Source organism: Heterodontus francisci, chromosome 46 (assembly GCF_036365525.1).
Source record: "Heterodontus francisci isolate sHetFra1 chromosome 46, sHetFra1.hap1, whole genome shotgun sequence".
NCBI classification, from domain to species: Eukaryota; Metazoa; Chordata; class Chondrichthyes; order Heterodontiformes; family Heterodontidae; genus Heterodontus; species Heterodontus francisci.
The window spans coordinates 14,289,542-14,313,497 of record NC_090416.1 but is presented as its reverse complement, the minus strand read 5'-3'; the positions used below and the strand labels follow the sequence as shown (position 1 = coordinate 14,313,497).

General features: G+C 45.7%; 2 protein-coding genes across 4 annotated transcripts in view; both read right to left on the bottom strand.

Moving 5' to 3' along the window:
• Nucleotides 1–3,003: 3,003 nt before the first annotated feature.
• On the bottom strand, nt 3,004–9,662 carry LOC137356712 (uncharacterized). The gene is made up of 2 exons (XM_068022418.1): nt 8,298–9,662; nt 3,004–3,145 (listed from the first exon to the last, which is right to left on the bottom strand). Exon 1 carries the CDS (start codon nt 9,527–9,529, stop codon nt 8,306–8,308), a length of 1,224 nt encoding a protein of 407 aa, XP_067878519.1. The 5' UTR covers nt 9,530–9,662; the 3' UTR covers nt 3,004–3,145; nt 8,298–8,305.
• A 2,901-nt stretch (nt 9,663–12,563) lies between these two features.
• Nucleotides 12,564–23,956, bottom strand: part of bnipl (BCL2 interacting protein like) — a 52,340-nt gene continuing 40,947 nt past the window's right edge. For all 3 annotated transcript variants that reach the window (XM_068022648.1, XM_068022646.1, XM_068022647.1), the window contains exons 7-10: nt 22,866–22,997; nt 21,548–21,634; nt 17,864–17,962; nt 12,564–14,986 (exon numbers count right to left, since the gene is read on the bottom strand). In XM_068022648.1, coding sequence (XP_067878749.1) covers nt 14,947–14,986; nt 17,864–17,962; nt 21,548–21,634; nt 22,866–22,997 — 358 coding nt within the window. In that variant the 3' untranslated portion in view covers nt 12,564–14,946. The remainder of the gene's footprint in view (nt 14,987–17,863; nt 17,963–21,547; nt 21,635–22,865; nt 22,998–23,956) is intronic.

The window sequence follows — 23,956 nt, the reverse complement described above, 5'->3', positions numbered from 1 at the left end:
TTCATCTATCCAGGCTGACCTTACAGTCTGACCATCACAGCACCCAGTAATTTCTTGCATTATTCCAGGACAGTCACCTCCTGCTAATGCAAAAGTCCATTCTGTGCACTTAAAGCATAGCATGTTGGATCACTAATGATGATGCCTTATCACAACTTCAGCCACCAGAAAAATCCTTTTTGTCTATCTACAATGCTATAAGTTCAGACGTGCATTATCATAAACCCCAACCTCCAGGCCACATGGCAAATTTGCCCATTTTTATGCCAGCTGGGATGGAAGTTGAAACAAATGCCCACAGGAAGTGGATAGCTTTGAGCTGCCCCTCCCCGTCCCCCACCCGCAGATCATGCACTTAGCAGAAGTCACTGGATCAGGACCAAGAACAACCTGTTTTTTTTTTCATTATTGTTTTATATCTCCAGATGTGCTGAGGCCAAAAGTAACTTCCCTTACACAGATTTGGGGACTTGTGGCTCAGTTACATGCTGTATTCACTGAGTGAATCACTGTGCGGAAACTTCCGGCGGTACTAGTGCAGGCCATTTTGTTCTCATTCTCAAACAATGGGGTAAAAGAGTTGAAAGTTGTGGCCACCGAACAGTTTGACTGTATTGCTTCTATTTGTTGGGATGTTGCATTGGAGGTGCTTCTAATAGTTTCAGTGACTAACAAAAACAATTATTTGTGCGTGTGTGTCTGACAGCTGGGCTGTCCAAATTGAAACAAAACACAGCAAAACCCTTTTTTAAAGAATGTCCACTGACGGATAGCTGGTCTATTCCTTGTCCGTGACTGTGTAGTATGTGTATTTCCTGGCCCAAATCATCTTTAATAATGCAAGCATGTATATGGTAATGTTTGGCTTGATTTCAAAGGTCTCATGGTTTTAGACTGGATTGGCAACAGGGAAGAACTCTGCACATTATTGCTAAGGATCTATAGTGTTTCAATCAAATTTGTCTGCTACCTTTAATAAAAATTGAGTTGATATTATGCTGTGATAAACAGACCAGCTAGTTTACGACTGATTTGTGATCCAATGGATTGATTAACTGATCTTAGACTTGAGAGTATAGGAAAATTCCAGTACATGTTCTGACACCTGAAGTACAAGTTGTAAGTGGATTCTGTGCTGTACATATTGCAGTATCATAATTTTCTGTTTATGCTGAGGGGCTTCATGCTCTCTTGTCTGTTGTAATGAATGAGCTTTGACGGAATTGCTTTCCTAAGTGTTGTCTCTTTATTCTACCAGCACAAACCACATGTCAGCACTCCACAATAATACACATTATCAGGAAATACCAGCTCTTAATGGTCTATCAAATTAGATGTGGGTTGATTTTAAAATACTTTATATTCCCACCTTTCTGTCCTGAAGATGCAGTTCCATGTACACAGTACACCCAAGTCACTATTTGAGCTAAGACATCAAATGTTGGCAAGCCATCTGTGGGAGGAAAGCACAGCTCAGCTCAATCTTGTCCTCCTCTGATGTTCAAACACACGTTTTCCAGTTTGGTTCACTGGATAGAAAACAAGCTTTGGAACAGTGACTCATTTATTTCACCTCCTCAAGCAGCCCAGGAGTGCTGAGTCCACCTGTGTCTGGAAGGATAAGCAACCTGATGTGAACAGTAAGGTAAAGCAAATGGCTTTGAGTTTCGGGGCAGACGTACCACTAGTGCCCTGAACCAAGACACCTGCCAGTCTTGAGCTTGATTTGGCTTCACTCAGAGATGTTTTTAATTTATTTATTTAGAGATACAGCACTGAAACAGGTCCTTTGGCCCACCGAGTCTGTGCCGACCATCAACCACCCATTTATACTAATCCTACATTGATCCCATATTCCGACCACATCCCCACCTTCCCTCAATTCCCCTACCACCTACACTAGGGGCAGTTTATAATGGCTAATTTACCTATCAACCTGCAAGTCTTTGGCTGTGGAGCACCCGGTGAAAACCCACACTCTACACAGGCAGTACCCAGAATCAAACCCGGGTTGCTGGAGCTGTGAGGCTGCGGTGCTAACCACTGTGACGCCCCACTGGTTGGTTCCCTTCTCTGTTCTGTATCATATCCCAAAAGTCATGGCTGAGATTGAGAATTTTCTCTGAGAAACTGTAACCCCACTCAGTGTAATCTGGGCAGAACTGAGGAAGGTGCTACCTTACTGGATCATCATGTTGGTGAAATACGGATGTTAGTCTGTGATGCCGACACAACCAAAACAGAAGCTGCTCTATTTAGGGGATGGTGTTAAATTGTCGGTTCTGATAGATGTTAAAGATCTTACAGCACTTTTTTTAGATAGAGCTGTGCCAAAATGTATCTATGGGATGAAAAGTCAGTTAATCTATTGGTGGGCCTTACTGAGTGCAAAATAACTACCATGGTTGCATACGTAATTTAAGTGCAATTTTCTGTAGTAATGTGGTTTAAATGCAATCTGCGTACATAGTTATGAGGTGTTTGAGTGTGATTCCTTCTAGGTGGCGCGGGCATCCCTAATGACATTCCAGTAGAAATCCAATGTATGAGGATCACTGTACATATGTATAGTGCTCTGAGAGCCAGTACAGGGCGATGGTTTTAAAATTATTTACAGCAACACCATTTTTAAGCTGATATTTTCAAGTACCTTGCTAGCATAACCTGAGTTATTGTTCAGATATATTGGTAAACAGTAACTCATTAAGTAAATCCACAACCACAGTGTGCTTCTAAGCCATAGAGATCATTTGGTTTGATTCTGGTCTGGCTGATAGCAACTATGATTGGCTTCAGTGACTCAACAAATCAGCCAAGAGTACCTGCTCCTGATTACTGTCCAGTGGTTCACTTACCTAGATAACATCTTGCATCTATGTGGAGGAACAGTGAAGTGAAAGAGAGTAGAGAGACTGAAGGGCTTTATTTGCTGGTAAACCAGCACTTCCATTCCACACAGGTTTGATTTTCAAAATGGTGGCAAAAAAAAACTCACAAGCACAATGTTAATTGATATCCTGTTTAATTGATAAAGTATAGTGCAGGGAATTGCTCTGTGATACACAGCAGTAAAAGTCTGCAGGATAATTGTAGTAGCCCAACACATTCTCCCATTAGTGACGCTGAGGTTAGTGGCCTACTGATCCTGTTGGGAAAATCGAGATAAAGGAAAATCAAGCAGTAGTTCATTTAGCATTGCAATCAGGGAGAATAGAGGCAGTTCACACAGCATCAGATTAACCAGAATGACTGGAAGACCAGTGCACAATTCATACATTTTATAAATGGCTTGAGAATCCTCCCCTCTATTATTAGAACAACAATTAGCATCCTTTTATTCCTCCAATATTCACCTCGTTTACTTCCCTCTTGTTGGAGGTAACTCACCCATGTGCCATTTTTCAGGTGTAAGCCTCAACAGCAAGTGTTAGTAGGTTATTTGACAGTAGAGGGCATCACTGCCTGCTGTTGCCTGTTACCTATCTCACATCTGTATCCTCATTTTTCTCTGCTGCATGTCTTCCCAGTAAGTAATGTGTTACAAGTCCTTATTTTGCATTCTTTTTAAAAAAAAAAATTCCTCCCAGTTAATCTCTGTAATGTGGTGCAGCAATGGCTCAATGGTTTTAGTAACCAAGCAATGTTAACAATGGATGACACTGCAATAATGTAATTTCAGCATTAAAAACCCTTCAAGAATATGTCATCAGGATCAGAATTTGACAATGTTTAACTGGGAAGAGGAGGCCTTCTTCTCATTTATTATGAAAATGACCCATTGAATTACATAGAAATTTACAGCCCATTTGGCCCAACAGATCTATGCTGGTATATAAGCTTCACTCAAGCCTTCTCCTACTTCTCCATCTCATCCTAGATACAGTTCTATAATAAAGCTGGATGAGCAATGAAATAAGAAAGAACCTCAGGATGCCCCAAAGCCCTTCATAGCCAGTGTTGTAAATGTAGAAAACGGGCAACACAGCAAGCTCCCACAAACAGTAATGAGATAAGTGACCAGATCATCTGTTTTTAGTGAAGTTGATTGAAAGATAAATATTAGGCAGGAATATTTATCTGGCAAGAATATAACTGGCAAGAACTCCCCTGCTCGTCTTCGAAGTAGTAACCTTTGGATCTTTTACTTCCACCGGAGAGGGCAGATGGGACCTTGGTTTAATGTCTTATCTGAAAGATGGCACCACCGACAGTGCAGCACACCCTCAGTACTGGCACTGGGAGTGTCAGCCTAGAATTTATGCTCAAGTCTAGGATGGGAATTGAACGCACAACCTGACAACACGGCAGGATATCCATGCAGTATAACACAAATAAAATACTACATTTTTTTTTAAAAAGTTCTCCTCGAACAATATTGCAACCTATCCTTTGCGAAAGGAGGAGACTTGAAGGTCATCCAAACTGGAATTTTCAGTTACCACAGAAGTTGATCCAGGAAATATGAGTCACCATGGTGAAGACTTAGACACCAGGAAGAAAAATTACAAATGTTGAAATTCACAGTAAGAAGGAAAATCAGGTAGAATGCTTCACCCAGAGGTTAATGGAATAGTACAATAAGTCACCAGGTAGAAGACAGGGGAAGAGCCTACCAGAATTCTTGCTTCTGACTGCTATCCCACTGGATGGAAAGCGTATGTGCTCACCCATTCTGCATTTTGTCTTTGCAGTGTTGACTGCATTGTGAGCAGCAAATACAGTATATTAAATTGGCTCTCTTTCTGTCCTGGAGGATGGCTGCACCAGAGCCACTAGGAGTTAAGGAGGTGTGAGCTGCTGCTTGGGGTGGGGATCTTCTGTCAGTGCATGGACAGTAGGGTGGTCTGTATTCGTGGGGTCTGCCATAGTCAGATTTCCCATACTTTCATCCCCTCTATTATTCCACTGTAACTATTTACACCTCTTCTGGACCCATCTCATTCCTTTACATTATCATCTCATTTTGCCTTGCACCATCATCACTTTTGGCATTTAACTGCTCCTGCCCTCCACTCTATCAAAAACTGTTCCCTTTAGTTCTTTCCCTGCTTTGTACCTGTCTGTTCATCTCTAATATCTTCCAGTTCTGATGAAAAGTCATTGTGCTGAAATATGACCTGTCTTTCTCTCTCTCTCTCCACAGATGCTGTCTGACCTCCTGAGTACTTCCAGCATTTTCAGTTTTAATTTCTAATTCAGAGTTGTAATGGAAAACAAGGAAAGGGAACTCTGGAACCTTTTTCTTGAGTGTATATGTTTTAGATGAAACCCATTATTGGACCCCTGCCTCAGTGCTACCAAACCCCAGGGTCCTAAGCTTAGATGTGCCAAATCCTTAGACCCCATCCAAAAGCTCAGGACATCCCATGCTGCTCAGCCCTTTCTCCTACCCACAGCTGCTCACTGCCTGATACCTCTCTCCAGTTTACTGAATGTCATTTGCCATCTGGACTTTTTAAAAAAAAAAGAAAAAACTGAATTCATGTGTAAAGGAACATATTAACCTAATCTGGGAGATTATTATATTCTCCTTCTATGGTTCATTCAGTTCCCACAGAAAAATGACTGTCATACAATTTGATCTTCGAGACACTGATAAATATTCCAGAATGTAGGAAATAGAAACACAACCAACATAATCAGTCATTGGAAAGCAGACTAGATCACAAATTGTGTGGTACATGGAATAATAAACCTATTGTTATAAAACAGTATATTCTCTGAGTCATCAACAATAATATATTAAAGACATCATTTCAGCAGAAGCAGACTCATCACAATCCAGTGGTATCACTTTGATGCGGATACAAAACAAATGATACGTGCTTTGGAACAGCAGCTCAATACTGTTAAGCATAACCAGCAACATTTCCTCACCAAACAACAATTAAACCCGGTGTATCCTTGGGCTATATTTACTAAAAGCAGTTTGATTTTCTGCCCTTAAAGTGACAGACCATCTTAAACGCAAAGTGCTGCACGGTCGAAGGTGCCATTATTTGGTAGAAATGTTAAACCGAGGCTCCGTTTGCCCTTTCAGGTGGATGGCAGTATTTGAGAGGAGTGTCCTAAGCCAACATTCATCCCTCAACCATTATCACTCAAACAGATTATCTGTTATTATTTAACTTCTGTTTAAGGGAGCTTGCTGTGTAGAAATTGGCTGCTGCATTTCCTACACTACAACAGTGACTATACTTCAAAAGTACTTCATTGGCTTGTAAAGTACTTTGGGATGTTCAGAGGTTATGAAAAATGCATTATCATACTAGTTCGTTCTTCTGTCATAATTTTGTGTTACTTTTACCATTCAAAACGCCTGCTCCCACATTTAGACTGGAACCTGTGTTATACAATAATTCCATCCTCCCACCATGGTGGCACTGTAGCACCTGTTTCACATCTGCCAGTCCCGTAGTATGAAGAAACTCAAGGTGGAACAGGCTTGAGGGGCCAAATGGCCAATTCCTGTTCCTATGCTCAGACCAACTCTACTTCTCTGCTTCCCAAATGGCCATAAGTTTTGTTACTTAGCTATAAATTATATGAAATGAAGAATGATTTCAAAATAAAATGGGGCTGGAATTACATCTATGTACGCTGGTTCAATGATGCCTTGGTGTCATTTGAGGACGACACTTGGTCTTGAAACCCCACAGGAGATTGATGAGTATGTATAAAAAGATTTGTATCTGTACATGATTTTATCATCACACTTCCTGTGTCACCTCATAGAATTATATAGAATTAACAGTACAGAAACAGGCCATTTGGCCCAACAGGTCCGTGCGAGTGTTTATGCTCCACACAAGCCTCTTTATCTCACCCGATCACCACATTCTTCTATTCCTTTCTCCCTCATGTGTTTATCCAGCTTCCCTCTTAAATGTATCTCTGCTATTCCCCTCAACAACTCCTTGTGGTAGCGAGTTCCACATTCTCACCACTCTCTGGGGAAAGAAGTTTCTTCTGAATTCACTACTGGATTGATCAGTGACCATCTTATAATTACAGCTCCCGGTTTTAGATTCCCTCCACAAGTGAAAACATCTTCTCTATGTCTACCCTATCGAAACCCTTTCATAATTTTAAAGACCTCTATCAGATCGCCCCTCAGCCTTCTCTTTCCCAGAGAAAAGTACCCCAGCCTGTTCAATCTTTCCTGAAAGCTGTGACCTCTTGGTTCTGATTATCATTCCAGCAAATCTTTACTGCCTTCTCCAGTGCCTCGATATCCTGTCCATAATATGGCAACCGGAACAGTGCACAGTAACTCCAAGTGTTGTCTGACTGAGATTCGATCAGGTTGAATATAACATGGATGTTTAAATTGGCTGAAGTTTTGTGTTGATGTGTAGAATGTGCCTGTTGCACACTGGAATGAAAACTGTCAAAACACTAACAGCAAGCAACAGAAGAAGGAAAACCGGTGAAATAGTTTTTTGAAATCACCATCTTGTTCTCTCCACTAAAATGAGGGTTCACTCCTGGAATGTTTTAAACAAAAATAATTTTTCAAAAAACAACCTTTACGCATGAAGAAACTTACCAATGGAGTGTTTAAAATGTGCCTCTCTTGAGGCATCAGATCATGGAGCTTCCTAGAGCTCCCACTATCAAAGCAGATCGAGCATCTGTGCTGCAACTTCTGGATTTTTAAAAAAAATATAAATGATTGGCCACAGGACTGACCATTTGAAGAAAAGGCCAGGGTGTGTAAGAAGTGCCCTTCCCTCAGTAAAATTATAGCATCATGATTGTTACTAGGCCAGTAATCCAGTGGCCCGGATTAATGATCCAGAGACATGAGTTTAAATTCCCACTAAATTTATAATCAATTAGTTAAATAAATCTGGAAAAAAAAGCTAGCCTCAGTGATGGTGACCATGAAACTGCCACACTGTCATAAGATCCTATCCGGTTCACTAATGCCCGTTAGGGAAGGAAATCTTTGCCCAGTCTGGCCTACACGTGACTCCAGACCCACAGCAATGTCGTTAATTCTTAACTGCCCTCTGAAATGGCCCAGCAAGCCACTCAGTTGGATTCATTAAGGTGACTCACCACCACCTTCTCAAAAGGCAACTGGGGAATGGGCCAATGATGCCCACATCCCCGCGAATGAATTTAAAAAAAATTAGAGGATGAAAACTTCCAAGAGGGTAACCACACTTTGTTAGTGTACAAAACTGAACTCAACCTTCAAAGTGCGACTTGTTATCTTTGACGGGAAGGAGGGTTGGTGAACTCTGCCAAGTCTCCTGGAAGGGGTTGGTGAACTCTGCCAAGTCTCTTACCTCGTTGGCTACGTCTCCTCGTTTGCATTTTTCTTTAAGAATGTTTTAATTTTGTAGTAAAGGGCCTGGACCCCCTTTTTCAATTTCTTCCAATAATCCTTGGAGTCCATAATCTCTTGGTAGGCAATATCGTTCAACACGCAGTTGTACGGGTTAGGCTCTAAGCAGGTAACATTGGCCAAGTGGCACTGCTTGTCCTCTCTGCTGCATTCGCACATTTCATAACTGCAGGGCTGCCTTTGGAAATAACTGGGCTGGTAGTCCTTGTAGTGGAGGACGATGCCCGTGTCCTTGTCCATGATGCCCCTTATGCGCGACATGCTGCTGTTGAGGCAGTTGCAGTACCAGGGGCTCCACATCGCCCACGTGTAGGAGGAATTGTCCAGCGAGATGACCACGGCCATGGGGCTGGGCGGCAGAGTCAGGCCCTTCGCCGCCTCGGCGCTCTGGCTGCCGGCCGCGGCGGGGGCTTCGCCCCGGGTGACGCTCGCCGAGGCCGGGCTCTCGGCCAGGGTGGCGATGGGCCCGTCCACCTCGTCCCCTTCGGAGTAGTGCTCGGCGACGAGTTCGGTGCCGTCGCTCAAGAAGATGGGGAATTTGCCGGCCCCCGAGCCGGCAACTTTGATTTCAGTTCGGTTGCCCAGCACGATGGAGGCGGAGGCGGCGGCCACGGCCTCGACGCCGCTGGAATCAGCGACGACGATTTCATCGCCCTCTTCCAGGACGATGGGGGCGAAAGTGGCATTGCCCGCGTCGGTGATGATGATTTCAGCCCGGCCGCCCGGCACGGCGGGGTGGCCGCCGTCGCTCCGGACAGTGTCCGAGCCCGCAATTATGATCTCGTCTCCGGGTCTCAGCACAATGGGCACCGAGCTGTCGGCCTCCGTGCCGTTCGAGTTGACAACGATGAGTTCAGCCCCGCTGCCGACGGAAACCGGGGCCGCCGCCGCCGCCTCCTCCCCGGGGTGCCCCGGGCCGCTGACGGCGATCTGCGTGGAGCCCATCAGGACGATGGGGGAGGAGGTTGGCAGCCCGGCGGTGGCGGTCGGGGTGAGGGGGGTCGGGGTGAGGGGGGCCGCGGCGCGGGCCCCGCCGCCGAGCTCCGGCTTGCCGCTGCCCGCGGCGACGGCCCGCCGCCCCTCAGCCGCTTCCACCGCGGCCGAGACCGGCTCTCCCGCCACGGCCGGCGCCCTCAGGTGGGCAAGCAGGAAGGTGAGTGTCGCAAAGTGCATCGCCGCCGCTTCTCTCCCTGCAAAGTGAGACCCAGGACTCTTGGCTTCCACCAACCATCGTGGCCGCCATTAGCTGCGGCCGAGGGAGAGGGAAAAAACCGTTAAAAAGCGCGCGTGGGAGCGGGCGTTCAAAAACCTGGGAGGGGTTGCGCGTGCGCGTATCCAAGGGAAACCCTATTGTGACGTCACGCACGGTGCGTCCTGACCAATCACAGAGTTTCCCTCCAAAAACCACGGTGGGCGGGGCTTAGCGAGCGGCCGGTTTTCGTCCGCTGGGGTCATTCTGCTTGGACAACGGTTGGGAAGGGCGGGTCTAAATTTAATTAAAATAATAACTTCATTTGGGAACTACAACGCGCCTTTGGACATTTTCTAATAACGTACATCCCTCAAAACGCGGCTGTTCGTCGATTCGACTATTAAGTGTTGAGGTATATGATTCCACCCCCCACCACCACGCCTTGTCTTCTTTGCCTCCTTGTACCTGTTTGTAATTTTTATAATCAGTTATTCTTAATAAACCCAACATCAATATAATCGCGATTAGCATTTTAATGAAGAAAAAAAATGACATTTGTGTTCCATATTCAGGTTGCAAGAATTGCTTCTCACCTTGGCCCCCAGCTACAAGCAAAAACATGGCTGGCAGGTTACCAAGGTAAAATACTCGTTTGAACGTTTTTAAGATTTATTTGTGTTAGATTGTGCACCTGTTTAAAAAAAAAACAAGGCAAAATGCATTTGCTTTTGGTGCAATTAGACCACCTCAAGAATGGAGCCCATTCCCCAAGCCAGACACATCATGGACCAAGAGGAGGAAGAATGGGATGACTGTTAGAGCAGTGAATGTTAAGAGGGAAATTCAATTGAGGTGTTCAAAATCACGGGGGGTGGGTGGGGGGAGACAGAGTAAATGAGGAGAAACTGTTGCCACTGGCAGGAGGGTTGGTAAGCAGAGGACACAGATTTACGATCATCGGCAAAAGAGCCAGCGAGGGTGACAACAAGGAGACATTTCTTTTATGCAACGGCACAGACAGCGGGCTGAATGGCCTCCTTCTGTGCCGCACTTTTCCTGAATTCATGTGATCTAGAATGTGCCGCCTAACAGGCCAGTGGAAGAAGATTCAATAGTAACTTTCAAAAGTGGAATTGGACAAATAAATTGCCACGGGCGATGGGGACAGAACTGATTTGATAGCTCTTTCAAAGAGCCAGCACAGGCAGAATGGGCTGAATGGCCTCCTGTGCTGTATGGTTTTATGGTGGGGAGGGAGGGGGGTTATATTAACAGTCCAAAGAGCACAAGATGGGTTTGGATGATTTTCACATCCTTGCAGCATAACAGCCCTCTTTTTTTTTTAATATAGCCATTTCTTACAGTAGACCAAGTCCTGTCCTCAATCTCTTTTAAAGGTCCGACAGCTTCTCCCACTTGCAATATCCTGTCTCACAGTGGCAGTGAAAGTGCAGAGTGGGGAGAGGGAGGGAGCGAGCAATGACAAAATTCTAAAGTATGACCTTTATCTGTGAATAGTATTTCATGGTAATTTTCCATTAATCATAGAGAATAGATAGGCATGTAAGAAATCAAGGCATTGGCAAAATAATTCAGCAGCTGATACATCATGTAGTTTGGACTTCAGGTTAAAATTTACATGCTTTATTTTTAATATTTAACCAATATGTGGTATAAACATGATTGAGAAGACTGTGGGTTATGGTGCCAGGTGTAGTATAAATCTCCCATGACTAGGAGAAAATAGAACTAAGACTCTAGTTCATGATGGTCCAGAAGTGTAGCTGGAATCCATAATTCTTCCAAATTGGGATGTATTAATAAAGAAAGCCTTCCTTCCTGAAGGGGAAGATACAAAAATCTCCATTTACACCAAATGGCATGGTTGAGATTGGTAATGCAAACTGTGAGGACAAGTGTATGCAAGGAACAACATCCTACCAAAATACACATTGGAACACCAGGATTCTTCATCTGACCAAGTTTGCAAATTAGAGCAAAAATTGATGGCAAGTTGCCAGGAGAAAAGACTTGCATTTTTACAGCACCTTTCACAACCTCAGGACGTCCCAAGCGTTTTACAGCCAATGAGGTACTTTTGAAGCGTAATCACTGTTGTAATGTAGGAAACACGGCAGCCAATTTGCACACAGCAAGCTCCCACAAACAGCAATGTGTTAATGACCCAGATGATTTAAAAAAAAAGATGATTTTTTTTTAAAAAAAGTAATGTTGATTGAGGGTTAAATATTGGCCCAGGCCAACGGGGAGAACTCCCCTGCTCTTCTTCGAAATAGTGGCCTTGGGATTTATTTTACGTCCACCTTAGAAAGCAGACAGGGCCTCAGTTTAACATCGCATCTGAAAGATGGCACCTCTGACAATGCAGCACTGCCTCAGTACTGGAATTGTTGGCATGGATTATGGGCTCAAGGGAAGATGAAAAAACATTTAACTGTTGGGTTTCTAAGTGAGCTCACACTTGATGTAAAAGCCCATATGTACAGATTTTGCCCTTCCAAATGTGGATTGTGTCTGGAGAGGCCATTTTGAGCTGCACAACACTAGGGTGAAATGGTTGTGGTTTCCCATTTTAAGTGATGAATTCCTCAGCATCAACTCTTTTGGCTTCAATACAGTAAATAAGCACAGTGATAGCAGGACTCTTAAAAATGGGCAGAGGTGCAGAGCAACAGATTTATCATGGTAAAACAAATCCTGAATTTGCTCACCACCCCACATCACAAAATAGACTTAATCTATCATGCACTACAATGGTAGCGTCTTCAAACAAGTTGGCAATTTTCAATATCGCGAAAACTATTTCTGCCCCTGCCGGAAACCTTTGTGCATCAGCCTGCTTACTCAGGCCAAATCCAACAGCTCACATCCTCAATGTCTGGTTGTGTACGGAGAGTGCGTTTTGAGCTGTACAATTTGAAATACTTGTAGGAGAAATATACTGAATTCAGAGCATGCACATGCAGAGAAAGTATCTCAAAACATTACAGCATATTGGCTTAAGTACAGTTTATCTGTGACAACATTCGCACTGCAGGATTAACAATTGTATGTTTATTACTCCAAGTTTATCAAGAATCCTTAATTCTGTTGATATATTGAGAATTTCTAAGCGCTAAGACAGTAATAGAGCAGTTTAATATTGCCACAAGCTCTTTCTGACTCTGCACTCAGTGAAAAACACAACAAAATAATGCTTCTTTAAAAACAAAAACACAACTTACTTTAATTTCTTTAAATATACTTGCTGGTAGCGAAGGAAGAACTGTACAAATGGTAACTCAGGAAATGTATACATGTCTCCACAATTGAGTATTTAACAAATGGTAAAAAGGGAGAGAATTTCTTGTTCAGAACATTCTCCTATTGCCTGCTTAAAAAGAGAGACACTTTCATTTTTGCCTGCCTGTCATCTTTTCCTGGGTTTTGGCAGCTCTGGGCACTGGATATTTAGGGGTACCTGCTCACGGAGATCACCAGAGTGGCCAGGAGGCAAGAAGAGCCAACTCAGTGCCGGGGGAATCTCCTGAAAATAGTGTCAATTTCCTATCAGGGTCGAAGAGGAATCTTCCAGTTTCCCCCACCACCCCTTCAAGGACATGAGAGGGGAGCAGATGGGTAGGGGAGTGGATGTCTTGTGATGTACAGGAATTCACAACTGTGTGGGACAGGCTAGATGGATCAGTAGGTGTTTCCCCACCTGTCATTTTTAGTATGTTTGAGAGGTCGTTGTTCAGGTGAGAAGTTTGACTTTTTCATAAAAACGTCAATCTTTTTCTAACAAAATGTTTGTATTAAAAAAAAACAATGGAGGATTACACTGAATAAAAGCACTCCCCTTAGACTTTCCAAAAATATATTATATATACATATATAAAAAATATAAATGGCTTTCTCCTTTTTCCTGAGGCCTATTATCTTAATATGAGTTCTTTCAGTATAGGTTGGGGGAATGTTACAGGACTCCAAATTCTCTGCAGTTGCTGCCAATTCTACTGCCGTGATCAGCCAATGATGAATGGAGCACCTCTGGGATGAGATAACAAGACAATGTCAAGTTTTCTCTCCCTGCGTCTATCCAGAGACAGAATACTTTCCTCCTACTGGCCAGGTGCATCCCTCTGCCCTAAGCTAACAGGTAGCTTGCACTCAAATTCCTGGTCCAGGTTGATTGGGAAGCAGAACTGTTAAAAATTAGGCTACCAGGCCACCCCAAGTCTCAGATTCTCAGAATTGGAGTTTCTCATTAAAATTACAATGATTAGTGGTTTAAACCCCTAAAGAAAGGGAGACATAAATTTTGGCAATAATGTAAAGCATATATTATTCTGGATCTCAATGTAACTTTTTTAATACGAAAGAAACCCACATTGTGTGAAACCAGTCCCTTGACTTGGGAGCAGGAAACCCACTGAAACAGCAAAGCGTTTTATGTTGTCAGAGTGAACAGATCACAATTCTTGAATACATAACCTTCTGATTTTAGTCAGTATTAGATTGTTTCTCCTTGCCAGTCAGTCAATAAACTATTCACAAGACTGTGAGACAGGCACAGAGGAAGGACATTCAATCTATGCAAGATAATACAGTAAAGAACAATCCACGTTACTCCAATCACAGCATCCCCACTATCTTACCCCTGAAGCACATTCCATGTATTGACCATGATGTCATTTGTAGATTTACTCTTGAATATAATTAATGTTCACCGACCACATCATGGAGTTGTCAGTGCCTACCCACCCCAATCCCCAAAAGCTTACACTGCCTGCTCAATTCACATTATGCAGTGGGAATCCCAAGTGGGAAGAGGGCATCAAAGTTTGGTAAATCTTTCCCTCCTGGAGGCATTGACTCCCTGCTATATACACTCCCATTGGCACTGCCTTCACCCAAGCTGCCATTCTTTACATAGTGATTCTTAAGATGGGCACCATTGCAAGAGCCCTATCCTATCCTCTCCCACCATCCACAAATGAGCACCTTCCAGCAGCAATCATGAGATGATGATCAGGAGTAGAACTCTGGGCCAATTTATCCCTTCTCTAACTGCAATGGGTCAACTAACACAGCAAGCACTGTTGTATGTATGTTTGTATGTATAATTCCGTCATTAAGCTATCAAGCGTTCACTCAGTTTTGTTTAAAACAGTATGCTGATCAGAGTGTGGTGGAGGGAAATTTTCTTTAAAGTAGAACAGATTCTGAAATACTGGTCTTGAAAATCGCTTTTTTTTTTACATCATGTGCACCGCAGTTTGCTTGCATTTGTCACTCAGAAAATGTCTCTTCCACATTAGATAAGAAAGCAATCCAGCAGAATTCCACACACACACAAAAATACATACATACACACACACACAAAAATAACAGACTTCTAGGAGATTTCTGAATTTCCATTTAACTCTTTATCCAGCCTGTTAAGGAAAAAAAAAGGGTTGTAAATGATAAGGAAAATTCAAGGTCACTGTAGCTTGGATCGCTAGTGCTCTGACTCACTCCAACTACACGTTAAATTCCCCAAATGTCTTTGACTTGACCAATAAACCGTTTTTTAATTTACAGATTATTCCAAACATTTATCACCTGTTCAGTCGAGTTTTTATGTCCAAGATCTGAGCTGAATCTACTTTATACAACAACTTGCATTTATACATAACCTTTAATGTAGTAAAACTTCCCCAAGATGTTTCACAGGAGTATTATCGGACAAAATTTGACACTGAGCCACATAAGAGATAATAGGGACAGGTGACCAAAAGCTTGGTCAAAGAGGTCAGTTTTAAGGAGCACCTCATTGTCCTTTATACTTGGTATCGGTCTTATTGCTCTGACTTTCACACTCTCCAGTGCACATAGAATCATAGAAAGTTACCATACAGAAGGAGGCCATTTGGCCCATTGTCTCTGTATAGCCTGAAAAAGAGCTATCTAGCTTGATCCCACTTTCTAACTCTTGGTCCATAGCCTTGAAGGTTACAGCACTTCCAAGTGCATATCCAAGTATGTTTCGTGGCACCATTACTGACAGATGCTTTCAATTCCAGATTTTTTATTAATTTATTGAATTTTAAAACTTCTCCAGCTGCTATGGTAGGATTGGAACCTGTGTCCCCAGGACATTAGCCTGGGCCTCTGGATTAAAAGCTCAGTGACATTATCCACTACGCCACTGTCTCCTCCACCCTTTCAGGGAATGAATTTCAGACCTCCCCACCCTCTGTGAAAACATTTCTTAATTCCCCTCTAATCTTTCCACCAATTACTTTAAATCTCTGCCTCCTGGTTATTGACCTTTCTGCTAAGGGAAATAGGTCCTGCCTATTTCAGTGCCCTGCTCGAGGCTCCTCATAATTTTATACACCGCAATTAAATCTCCCCTCAGCCTCCTCTGTTGCAAAGAAAAAATACTCAGCCTACTTAATCTTTCCTCCTAGCTAAAATTCTCCAGTCCTGGCAGCATCCTCGTAAATCCTCTCTGTACCCTCACTACTGTGATCGCATCCTTCCTATAATGCAGTGACCAGAACTGTACACAGTACTCTAGCTGTGGCCCAACTAGTTGTGGAGAATATAAATGAAAACTGCTTTTTTCTTGAAAACTACACAGCCATTTTGCATGGAAGGCTGTTTGTCCTCCTGCCCGTGATCCTTTTACTTGAGAGATTCTGACTTCGACCAGTCCAACCATGGTTTTTGTAATGTTAATTTGTGTTCAAATTTGCCAAACAGCGGTTACTCTCTGGTATGTCGTCTGAGTCACCATATGAGCCGCAATAGCAATTGGTGGCAGGCCATACACGTGTGGAGGACATCACCGCCAAGTTCAGTGCCGTCCTCACACTTTGCAAGGTCACCGATCATAGTCAAGAGCGAGAAACCTTCATTTTTTCTCCTCAGTAACTCATGGATGTTGAAGCCGAATGTAGTGGCTGCATCACTGTCCTGACTGAAGAGCCAACTCAGACTGATACAGCACTGAAACAGGCCCTTCGGCCCACCGAGTCTGTGCCGACCAACAAACACCCATTTATACTAATCCTACATGAATCCCATATTCCCTACCACATCCCCACCATTCTCCTACCACCTACCTACACTAGGGGCAATTTACAATTGCCAATTTACATATCAACCTGCAAGTCTTTGGCTGTGGGAGGAAACCGGAGCACCCGGCGGGAACCCACGCGGTCACAGGGAGAACTTGCAAACTCTGCATAGGCAGTACCCAGAACCGAACCCGGGTCGCTGGAGCTGTGAAGCTGCGGTGCTAACCACTGTGCCGCCCCACACTGTGTGGACCCACAATTGTACCTGCAATCTTCTGTACAAGTCACTACCACAGCACAGTATTTATCAACCTTTGTAGGATTTCTCATCTGGTCCTTTCCCCCAGAAGACTCTAGCTATGGTAGTTGTGGTACTGTGACACATCCTGAAAACGATTTTTTTTAAAAATCGGGCAACACAGGCAATAGCACCAGAAAACCTACCAGATTGATATAAACACCCAACAGGTTCATTGATGTCCTTCAGGGAAGGGAATCTCACAGCCCTACCCAGTTTGGCCTCCACGGGACTGCAGTTCCACATTATATGGTTAACTCAGTGCCGTCAAGAGTACTTGAGGATGGGCCCGTTCCTACTACTGCCCACACTCCAACAGCAAATAAAAAAAGCTCATGCAGAAGTACAGTTCTATCAGCCTCCATCTACTACTTCATTCAGGTGCCCGCTGTTCCTGTGTGAGCAGAGACAAGAGGGCGCCAGGCTATTCTTCCATGAGTGACACCGCAGTTGAGTCCAATCCCATTCGCACACAAGGATTGATGGAAAGTAATCAGGAGCGGATACGCCGACTGATATTACATCTTTCCAGTGAACTGGTGTCAAGACCAAATGCCTTGACAAGCTCAGTTACCTCAGCATCGACAGAATTGAACCTGGGACCTCCACAGTCTGTATGGTGCAGTACAACCCAGGACTTCTTGGGTAGCTTTCTGTGCGGAGCAGACTGTTGCATGGATCTTAACACGATCCAAACAAAAATTATCTTTTGAGAATTTTGGGTGCAAGGAGCTCATACCAATCCACTCTCTCACACTGTCCTCCCACAAACTGGCATTTAAACAACAGTTTCACTGTTTGAAAATTTCTGCATTTGTTTTGTGCAGTCAGAGCTAAGCAGACATGCCATTAATCCTAATGGTGCCCAATGCTTTAAGAGTAAATATTAAAATAAATAAGGAACATAATTGTAAAAATTGAACAGTGGCAATTTCAGCCATACTTACTCTTTAATGCATTCTGGAATATGTACATGTTGCATGGGAATCAACTGTGAAAGCTCCTGAAGACTACTTACAAACCGGACTTTCCTACTGAATTTTGAGCTGCACAGGGAAAGAAAGAGCAGCAACTTAGCACCCAGCAGTCAGGTAAATAACTAAACATGGGTGGACATAATAGGGTCCCTCACAATCTAAAACTATAGTCCTGAAATCATTTTGTGGTGAAAGGAAAAACAAGAGATAGAGGGGGCGGGCTGGGAGGGGAAGAGTGGGGGGGGTGGGGGGAGAAGAGAGAGAGAGAGAGAGTAGGGGGGACACAGAGGGGGAGAGAGAGAGAGAGAGAGAGTAGGGGGGACACAGGGAGAGAGAGAGAGAGAGTAGGGGGGACACGGAGAGAGAGAGAGAGAGTAGGGGGGACACAGAGGGAGAGAGAGAGAGAGAGTAGGGGGGACACAGAGGGAGAGAGAGAGAGAGAGTAGGGGGGACACAGAGGGAGAGAGAGAGAGAGAGAGAGAGTAGGGGGGACACAGGGAGAGAGAGAGAGAGAGTAGGGGGGACACAGAGGGAGAGAGAGAGAGAGAGTGGGGGGACACAGAGGGAGAGAGAGTAGGGGGGGACACAGAGGGAGAGAGAGAGAGAGTAGGGGGAGACACAGAGGGAGAGAGAGAGAGAGTAGGGGGGAGACACAGGGAGAGAGAGAGTAGGGGGGACACACAGAGAGAGAGAGAGAGTAGGGGGGACACAGAGAGAGAGAGGGAGAGAGAGTAGGGGGGGACACAGAGGGAGAGAGAGAGAGTGGGGGGGGACACAGAGGGAGAGAGAGTAGGGGGGACACAAAGGGAGAGAGAGTAGGGGGGACACAGAGGGAGAGAGAGAGAGAGTAGGGGGGACACAGAGGGAGAGAGAGTGGGGGGGACACAGAGAGAGAGAGAGTGGGGGGGACACAGAGAGAGAGAGAGTGGGGGGGACACAGAGAGAGAGAGAGTGGGGGGGACACAGAGAGAGAGAGAGTGGGGGGGACACAGAGAGAGAGAGAGTGGGGGGACACAGAGAGAGAGAGAGTGGGGGGGACAGAGAGAGAGAGAGAGTGGGGGGGACACAGAGAGAGAGAGAGTGGGGGGGACACAGAGGGAGAGAGAGAGAGTGGGGGGGACACAGAGGGAGAGAGAGAGAGAGAGAGTGGGGGGGACACAGAGAGAGAGAGAGAGAGTGGGGGGGACACAGAGGGAGAGTGAGAGAGAGTGGGGGGGGGACACAGAGGGAGAGTGAGAGAGAGTGGGGGGGACACAGAGGGAGAGAGAGTGGGGGGGACACAGAGGGAGAGAGAGAGAGAGTGGGGGGGACACAGAGGGAGAGAGAGAGAGAGTGGGGGGGACACAGAGGGAGAGAGAGAGAGAGTGGGGGGGACACAGAGGGAGAGAGAGTGGGGGGGACACAGAGGGAGAGAGAGTGGGGGGACACAGAGGGAGAGAGAGAGAGAGAGTGGGGGGGACACAGGGAGAGAGAGAGAGTGGGGGGGACACAGAGGGAGAGAGAGAGTGGGGGGGACACAGAGGGAGAGAGAGAGAGAGTGGGGGGGACACAGAGGGAGAGAGAGAGAGAGTGGGGGGGACACAGAGGGAGAGAGAGAGAGAGTGGGGGGGACACAGAGGGAAAGAGAGAGAGAGTGGGGGGGACACAGAGGGAGAGAGAAAGAGAGAGTGGGGGGGGGACACAGAGGGAGAGAGAGAGAGAGTGGGGGGGACACAGAGGGAGAGAGAGAGAGAGAGTGGGGGGGACACAGGGAGAGAGAGAGAGAGTGGGGGGGACACAGAGGGAGAGAGAGAGAGAGAGTGGGGGGGACACAGAGGGAGAGAGAGAGAGAGTGGGGGGACACAAAGGGAGAGAGAGAGAGAGAGAGAGAGTGGGGGGGACACAGAGGGAGAGAGTGGGGGGGACACAGAGGGAGGGAGAGAGAGAGAGTGGGGGGGACACAGAGAGAGAGAGAGTGGGGGGGACACAGAGAGAGAGAGAGAGTGGGGGGGACACAGAGAGAGAGAGAGTGGGGGGGACACAGAGAGAGAGTGGGGGGGACACAGAGAGAGAGAGTGGGGGGGACACAGAGAGAGAGAGTGGGGGGGACACAGAGAGAGAGAGAGAGTGGGGGGGGACAGAGAGAGAGAGAGTGGGGGGGGACACAGAGAGAGAGAGAGAGTGGGGGGGGACACAGAGAGAGAGAGAGTGGGGGGGACACAGAGAGAGAGAGAGTGAGAGTGGGGGGGGACAGAGGGAGAGAGTGGGGGGGGACACAGAGGGAGAGAGAGTGGGGGGGGGACACAGAGGGAGAGAGAGAGAGAGTGGGGGGGACACAGAGGGAGGGAGAGAGAGAGTGGGGGGGACATAGAGGGAGAGAGAGTGAGGGGGACACAGAGGGAGAGAGAGAGAGAGTGGGGGGGACACAGAGGGAGAGAGAGAGAGTGGGGGGGACACAGAGAGAGAGAGAGTGGGGGGACACAGAGGGAGAGAGAGTGGGGGGACACAGAGGGGGAGAGAGAGAGAGTGGGGGGGACACAGAGGGAGAGAGAGAGAGTGGGGGGGGACACAGAGGGAGAGAGAGAGAGTGGGGGGGGACACAGAGAGAGAGAGTGGGGGGGACACAGAGAGAGAGAGAGAGTGGGGGGGGACACAGAGAGAGAGAGAGTGGGGGGACACAGAGAGAGTGAGAGTGGGGGGGGACAGAGGGAGAGAGTGGGGGGGACACAGAGGGAGAGAGAGTGGGGGGGGACACAGAGAGAGAGAGAGTGGGGGGGACACAGAGGGAGGGAGAGAGAGAGTGGGGGGGACACAGAGGGAGGGAGAGAGAGAGTGGGGGGGACACAGAGGGAGAGAGAGTGAGGGGGACACAGAGGGAGAGAGAGAGAGAGTGGGGGGGACACAGAGGGAGAGAGAGAGAGTGTGGGGGGACACAGAGAGAGAGAGAGTGGGGGGACACAGAGGGAGAGAGAGTGGGGGGACACAGAGGGGGAGAGAGAGAGAGTGGGGGGGACACAGAGGGAGAGAGAGAGAGAGTGGGGGGGACACAGAGGGAGAGAGAGAGAGAGTGGGGGGACACAGAGAGAGAGAGAGAGAGAGTGGGGGGACACAGAGAGAGAGAGAGTGGGGGGACACAGAGGGAGAGAGTGTTTGAGGGACACAGAAGGAGGGGGGACACTGAGGGAGGGAGAGAGAGGCGGTGAGAGTGAGTGTAGGGAAGGGAGAGGGAAAGAAGGAGAGCTGCAGAGAGTGAGTAGGAGAGGGAGAAATAATGAAGCAATGAAGTACTTTTGAAATACAGGGCAGGGTTTTCCCCACAGGCCTACGTTCCTTTGCCATCAATTACCCCAAGAGTCACAATGAATTCCCATACACTGATAATAGTAGAAAACACTTCTACACACAAAGGGTGGTAGAAATTCGGAACTCTCTTCCTCAAATGACAAATGTTGCTAGATGAATTGTTAATTTTGAATCTGAGATTGAGCGATTTTTGCTATCCAAAAGTATTAAGGGATATGAGTGAAGGTAGGTATATGGAGTTTGGTCACAGATCAGCCATGATCTCATTAAATGGTGGAATAGGTTTGAGAGGCTGAATAGCCCCATCCTGTTCCTATGTGAAAGGTGGGAGACCATTAAGAAAGAAAGGATGAGGTAAAAGGAATGTCATACCTTATAAAAGGCCGGGTAATAGCTAATATCACCTTAATGAACCACGATGGATGGACCACAATGAGAGATTTCAAGTTTTTCCGTAACCTATTGGGGGAAAAAAATCTTTTAAAAGGAATAATTAGTTTAAGGAACAAATCTGCCAATCATACTCAATGGATGAAACTATCCAATGCATATTCTTAAGACTTATCTAAAAGACTCGTCATATCTTTTCATTGATTGCCAAAACAAATTGCAGCTCCTCATTTCCCTCTGTTTAACATTCCATCTGCAATCTTTTAAAACCAACCTTGGTATCAACTAGCCACTACTTGCCAATTTACAGGCCCAGGCTCTTGACCCCGATTTCTCAAACAAGAAGCGATTATCTTTGATCCCTGCTACAAATCCTGTTCTCGAGCCACCGACTCCATCGCTCTCCTGGCAACTGTCCGAGGCTGAACCAGACTGTTCACAGCCTTGGGGTCACATTTGACTCAGAGATGAGCTTCGGAACACATGTCCGTGCCATCACTAATACTGCCTATTTCCACCTCCATAACATTGCCCGTCTCTACCCTTGCCTCAGCTCAACTGCTGCTGAAACCTTCATTCATGCCTTTGTTTCCTCTAGACTGATGCCTGGGATGAGAGGATTATCCTATGTGGAGAAATTGAGTAGACTGGGCCTATAATCCCTAGAATTTGGAAGAATGAGAGATGGTCTGATTGAAAGATATAAAATTCTTTAGGGGCTTGACAGGGTAGATGCTGGGAAGAGGTTTCCCATGGCTGGGAGTCTAGAACTATAGGGGTCACAGTCTCAAAATAAGGGCTCGGCCATTTAGGACTGAGATGAGGAGAAATTTCTTCACTCAAAGGATCGTGAATCTTTGGAATTCTCTACCCCAGAGAGCTATGGATGCTCAGTCACTGAGCATATTCAAGACAGAGATTGATAGATTATTGGGTGCTAAAGGAGTGAAGGGATATGGGGATAGTGTGGGAAGATGGAGTTGAAGTAAATAGCCACGATCAGCGTGACAGTATCGAATGGCGGGGCAGGATTGAAGGGCTAAATGGCCTATTCCTGCTCCCGTTTCTTATGTTGTTAAATGAATAAAGTCAACACCGTTTCCCCAAAACAATCAATAAAAGGAGAACTACACAACCCATCTTTCTACCTTCCAATACAGCAACGATTCCGGCAGATGACTAATGCTGACACTTCCAAAGCCTCTGACCAGATTCCTTACCATGAATTACCTTTCCTAGGCATTCCTTTAAGCTCACATTGGTTTTCTGTTCTTAACTCATTCCAGCACGAGTAGCTTACCTCCGATCAATGGTCTGGTAACACTGTTTCAACCAGCTGATTGATGGCACCCTGTTGCGTGTCGTGGCACCGTTTAAATACACAATAATATAATTTTCAGCCACCAACAATTCCAGAGTTCCAATAACATACCTGTGGGGACAGAACACTACTGTCATCTTTCTATTGAATCTTTATACTTATCAAGGTAAGGGATATCACTGCTGGAAATTATTAATTTTCCCCCATTTTTGTCACCGAGCATTTAATGCTTTCAGGTCACTCAGGTTAAAGGTCCCTCTACTCCAGCAGTTTCTTTAACCCATACAGTAGCAGTATGATATCCCTAGAGTGATCTAATTGAGGTGTTTAAGATGATTAGAAGACTTGATAGTGTAGATAGAAAGAAACTATTTTACATTGGGGCATCCAGAACAAGGGGTCACAGGTATGGAAATCACGGAAGTACAGCAAATCCTTTTAGGATCTGCTGTTGGTAACTGGGGTCATTTACATGTCCTACCATAAGAGAAGCAACTCTTCCCCCACCTTTGGTCTGCTTGTGACCTCCCACAATTGGTGAGCCACTGCCTCACTATAATCTTTACTCTTCCAGCCTGCAGAGGGAATAGTCCGAGTCCCTGAACTCTGCACAGTACCATCCAGGATGTAGAACTCTGAGAAGAGTGACAGGATGAAGAGTTTCCAAAGTAAGATGATGCTTTCTATGCATTTCTACGTTGTGGTAGACTTAAAAAAAAAGAGGGCATTTTATTTATCTGGATTCGCCACATATTTAAGTTTGTGATGCAGAACCCTTTAATGAGTTTCCTCCATAAAGTAAAACTAAAAAGGCTAAATTACAGGTTGCACACACTAGCCTCGAGTATAGAGAATTAAAGGGTGATCTTATCAAGGTGTTTAAGACAATTAAAGGAGTTGATAGGAACAGATAGAGAGCAACTATTTCTTCTAGTGGTGGGGGGTGGGGGGGAAATGGTCCAGAACAAGGGGGCATAACTTTAAAATTAGAGCTAGGGGTGATGTCAGGAAAGACTTCCCAGAAAGGGGAGTGGAATTCTGGAAAAGACCGTTTCCCCCCCGCCCCTCCA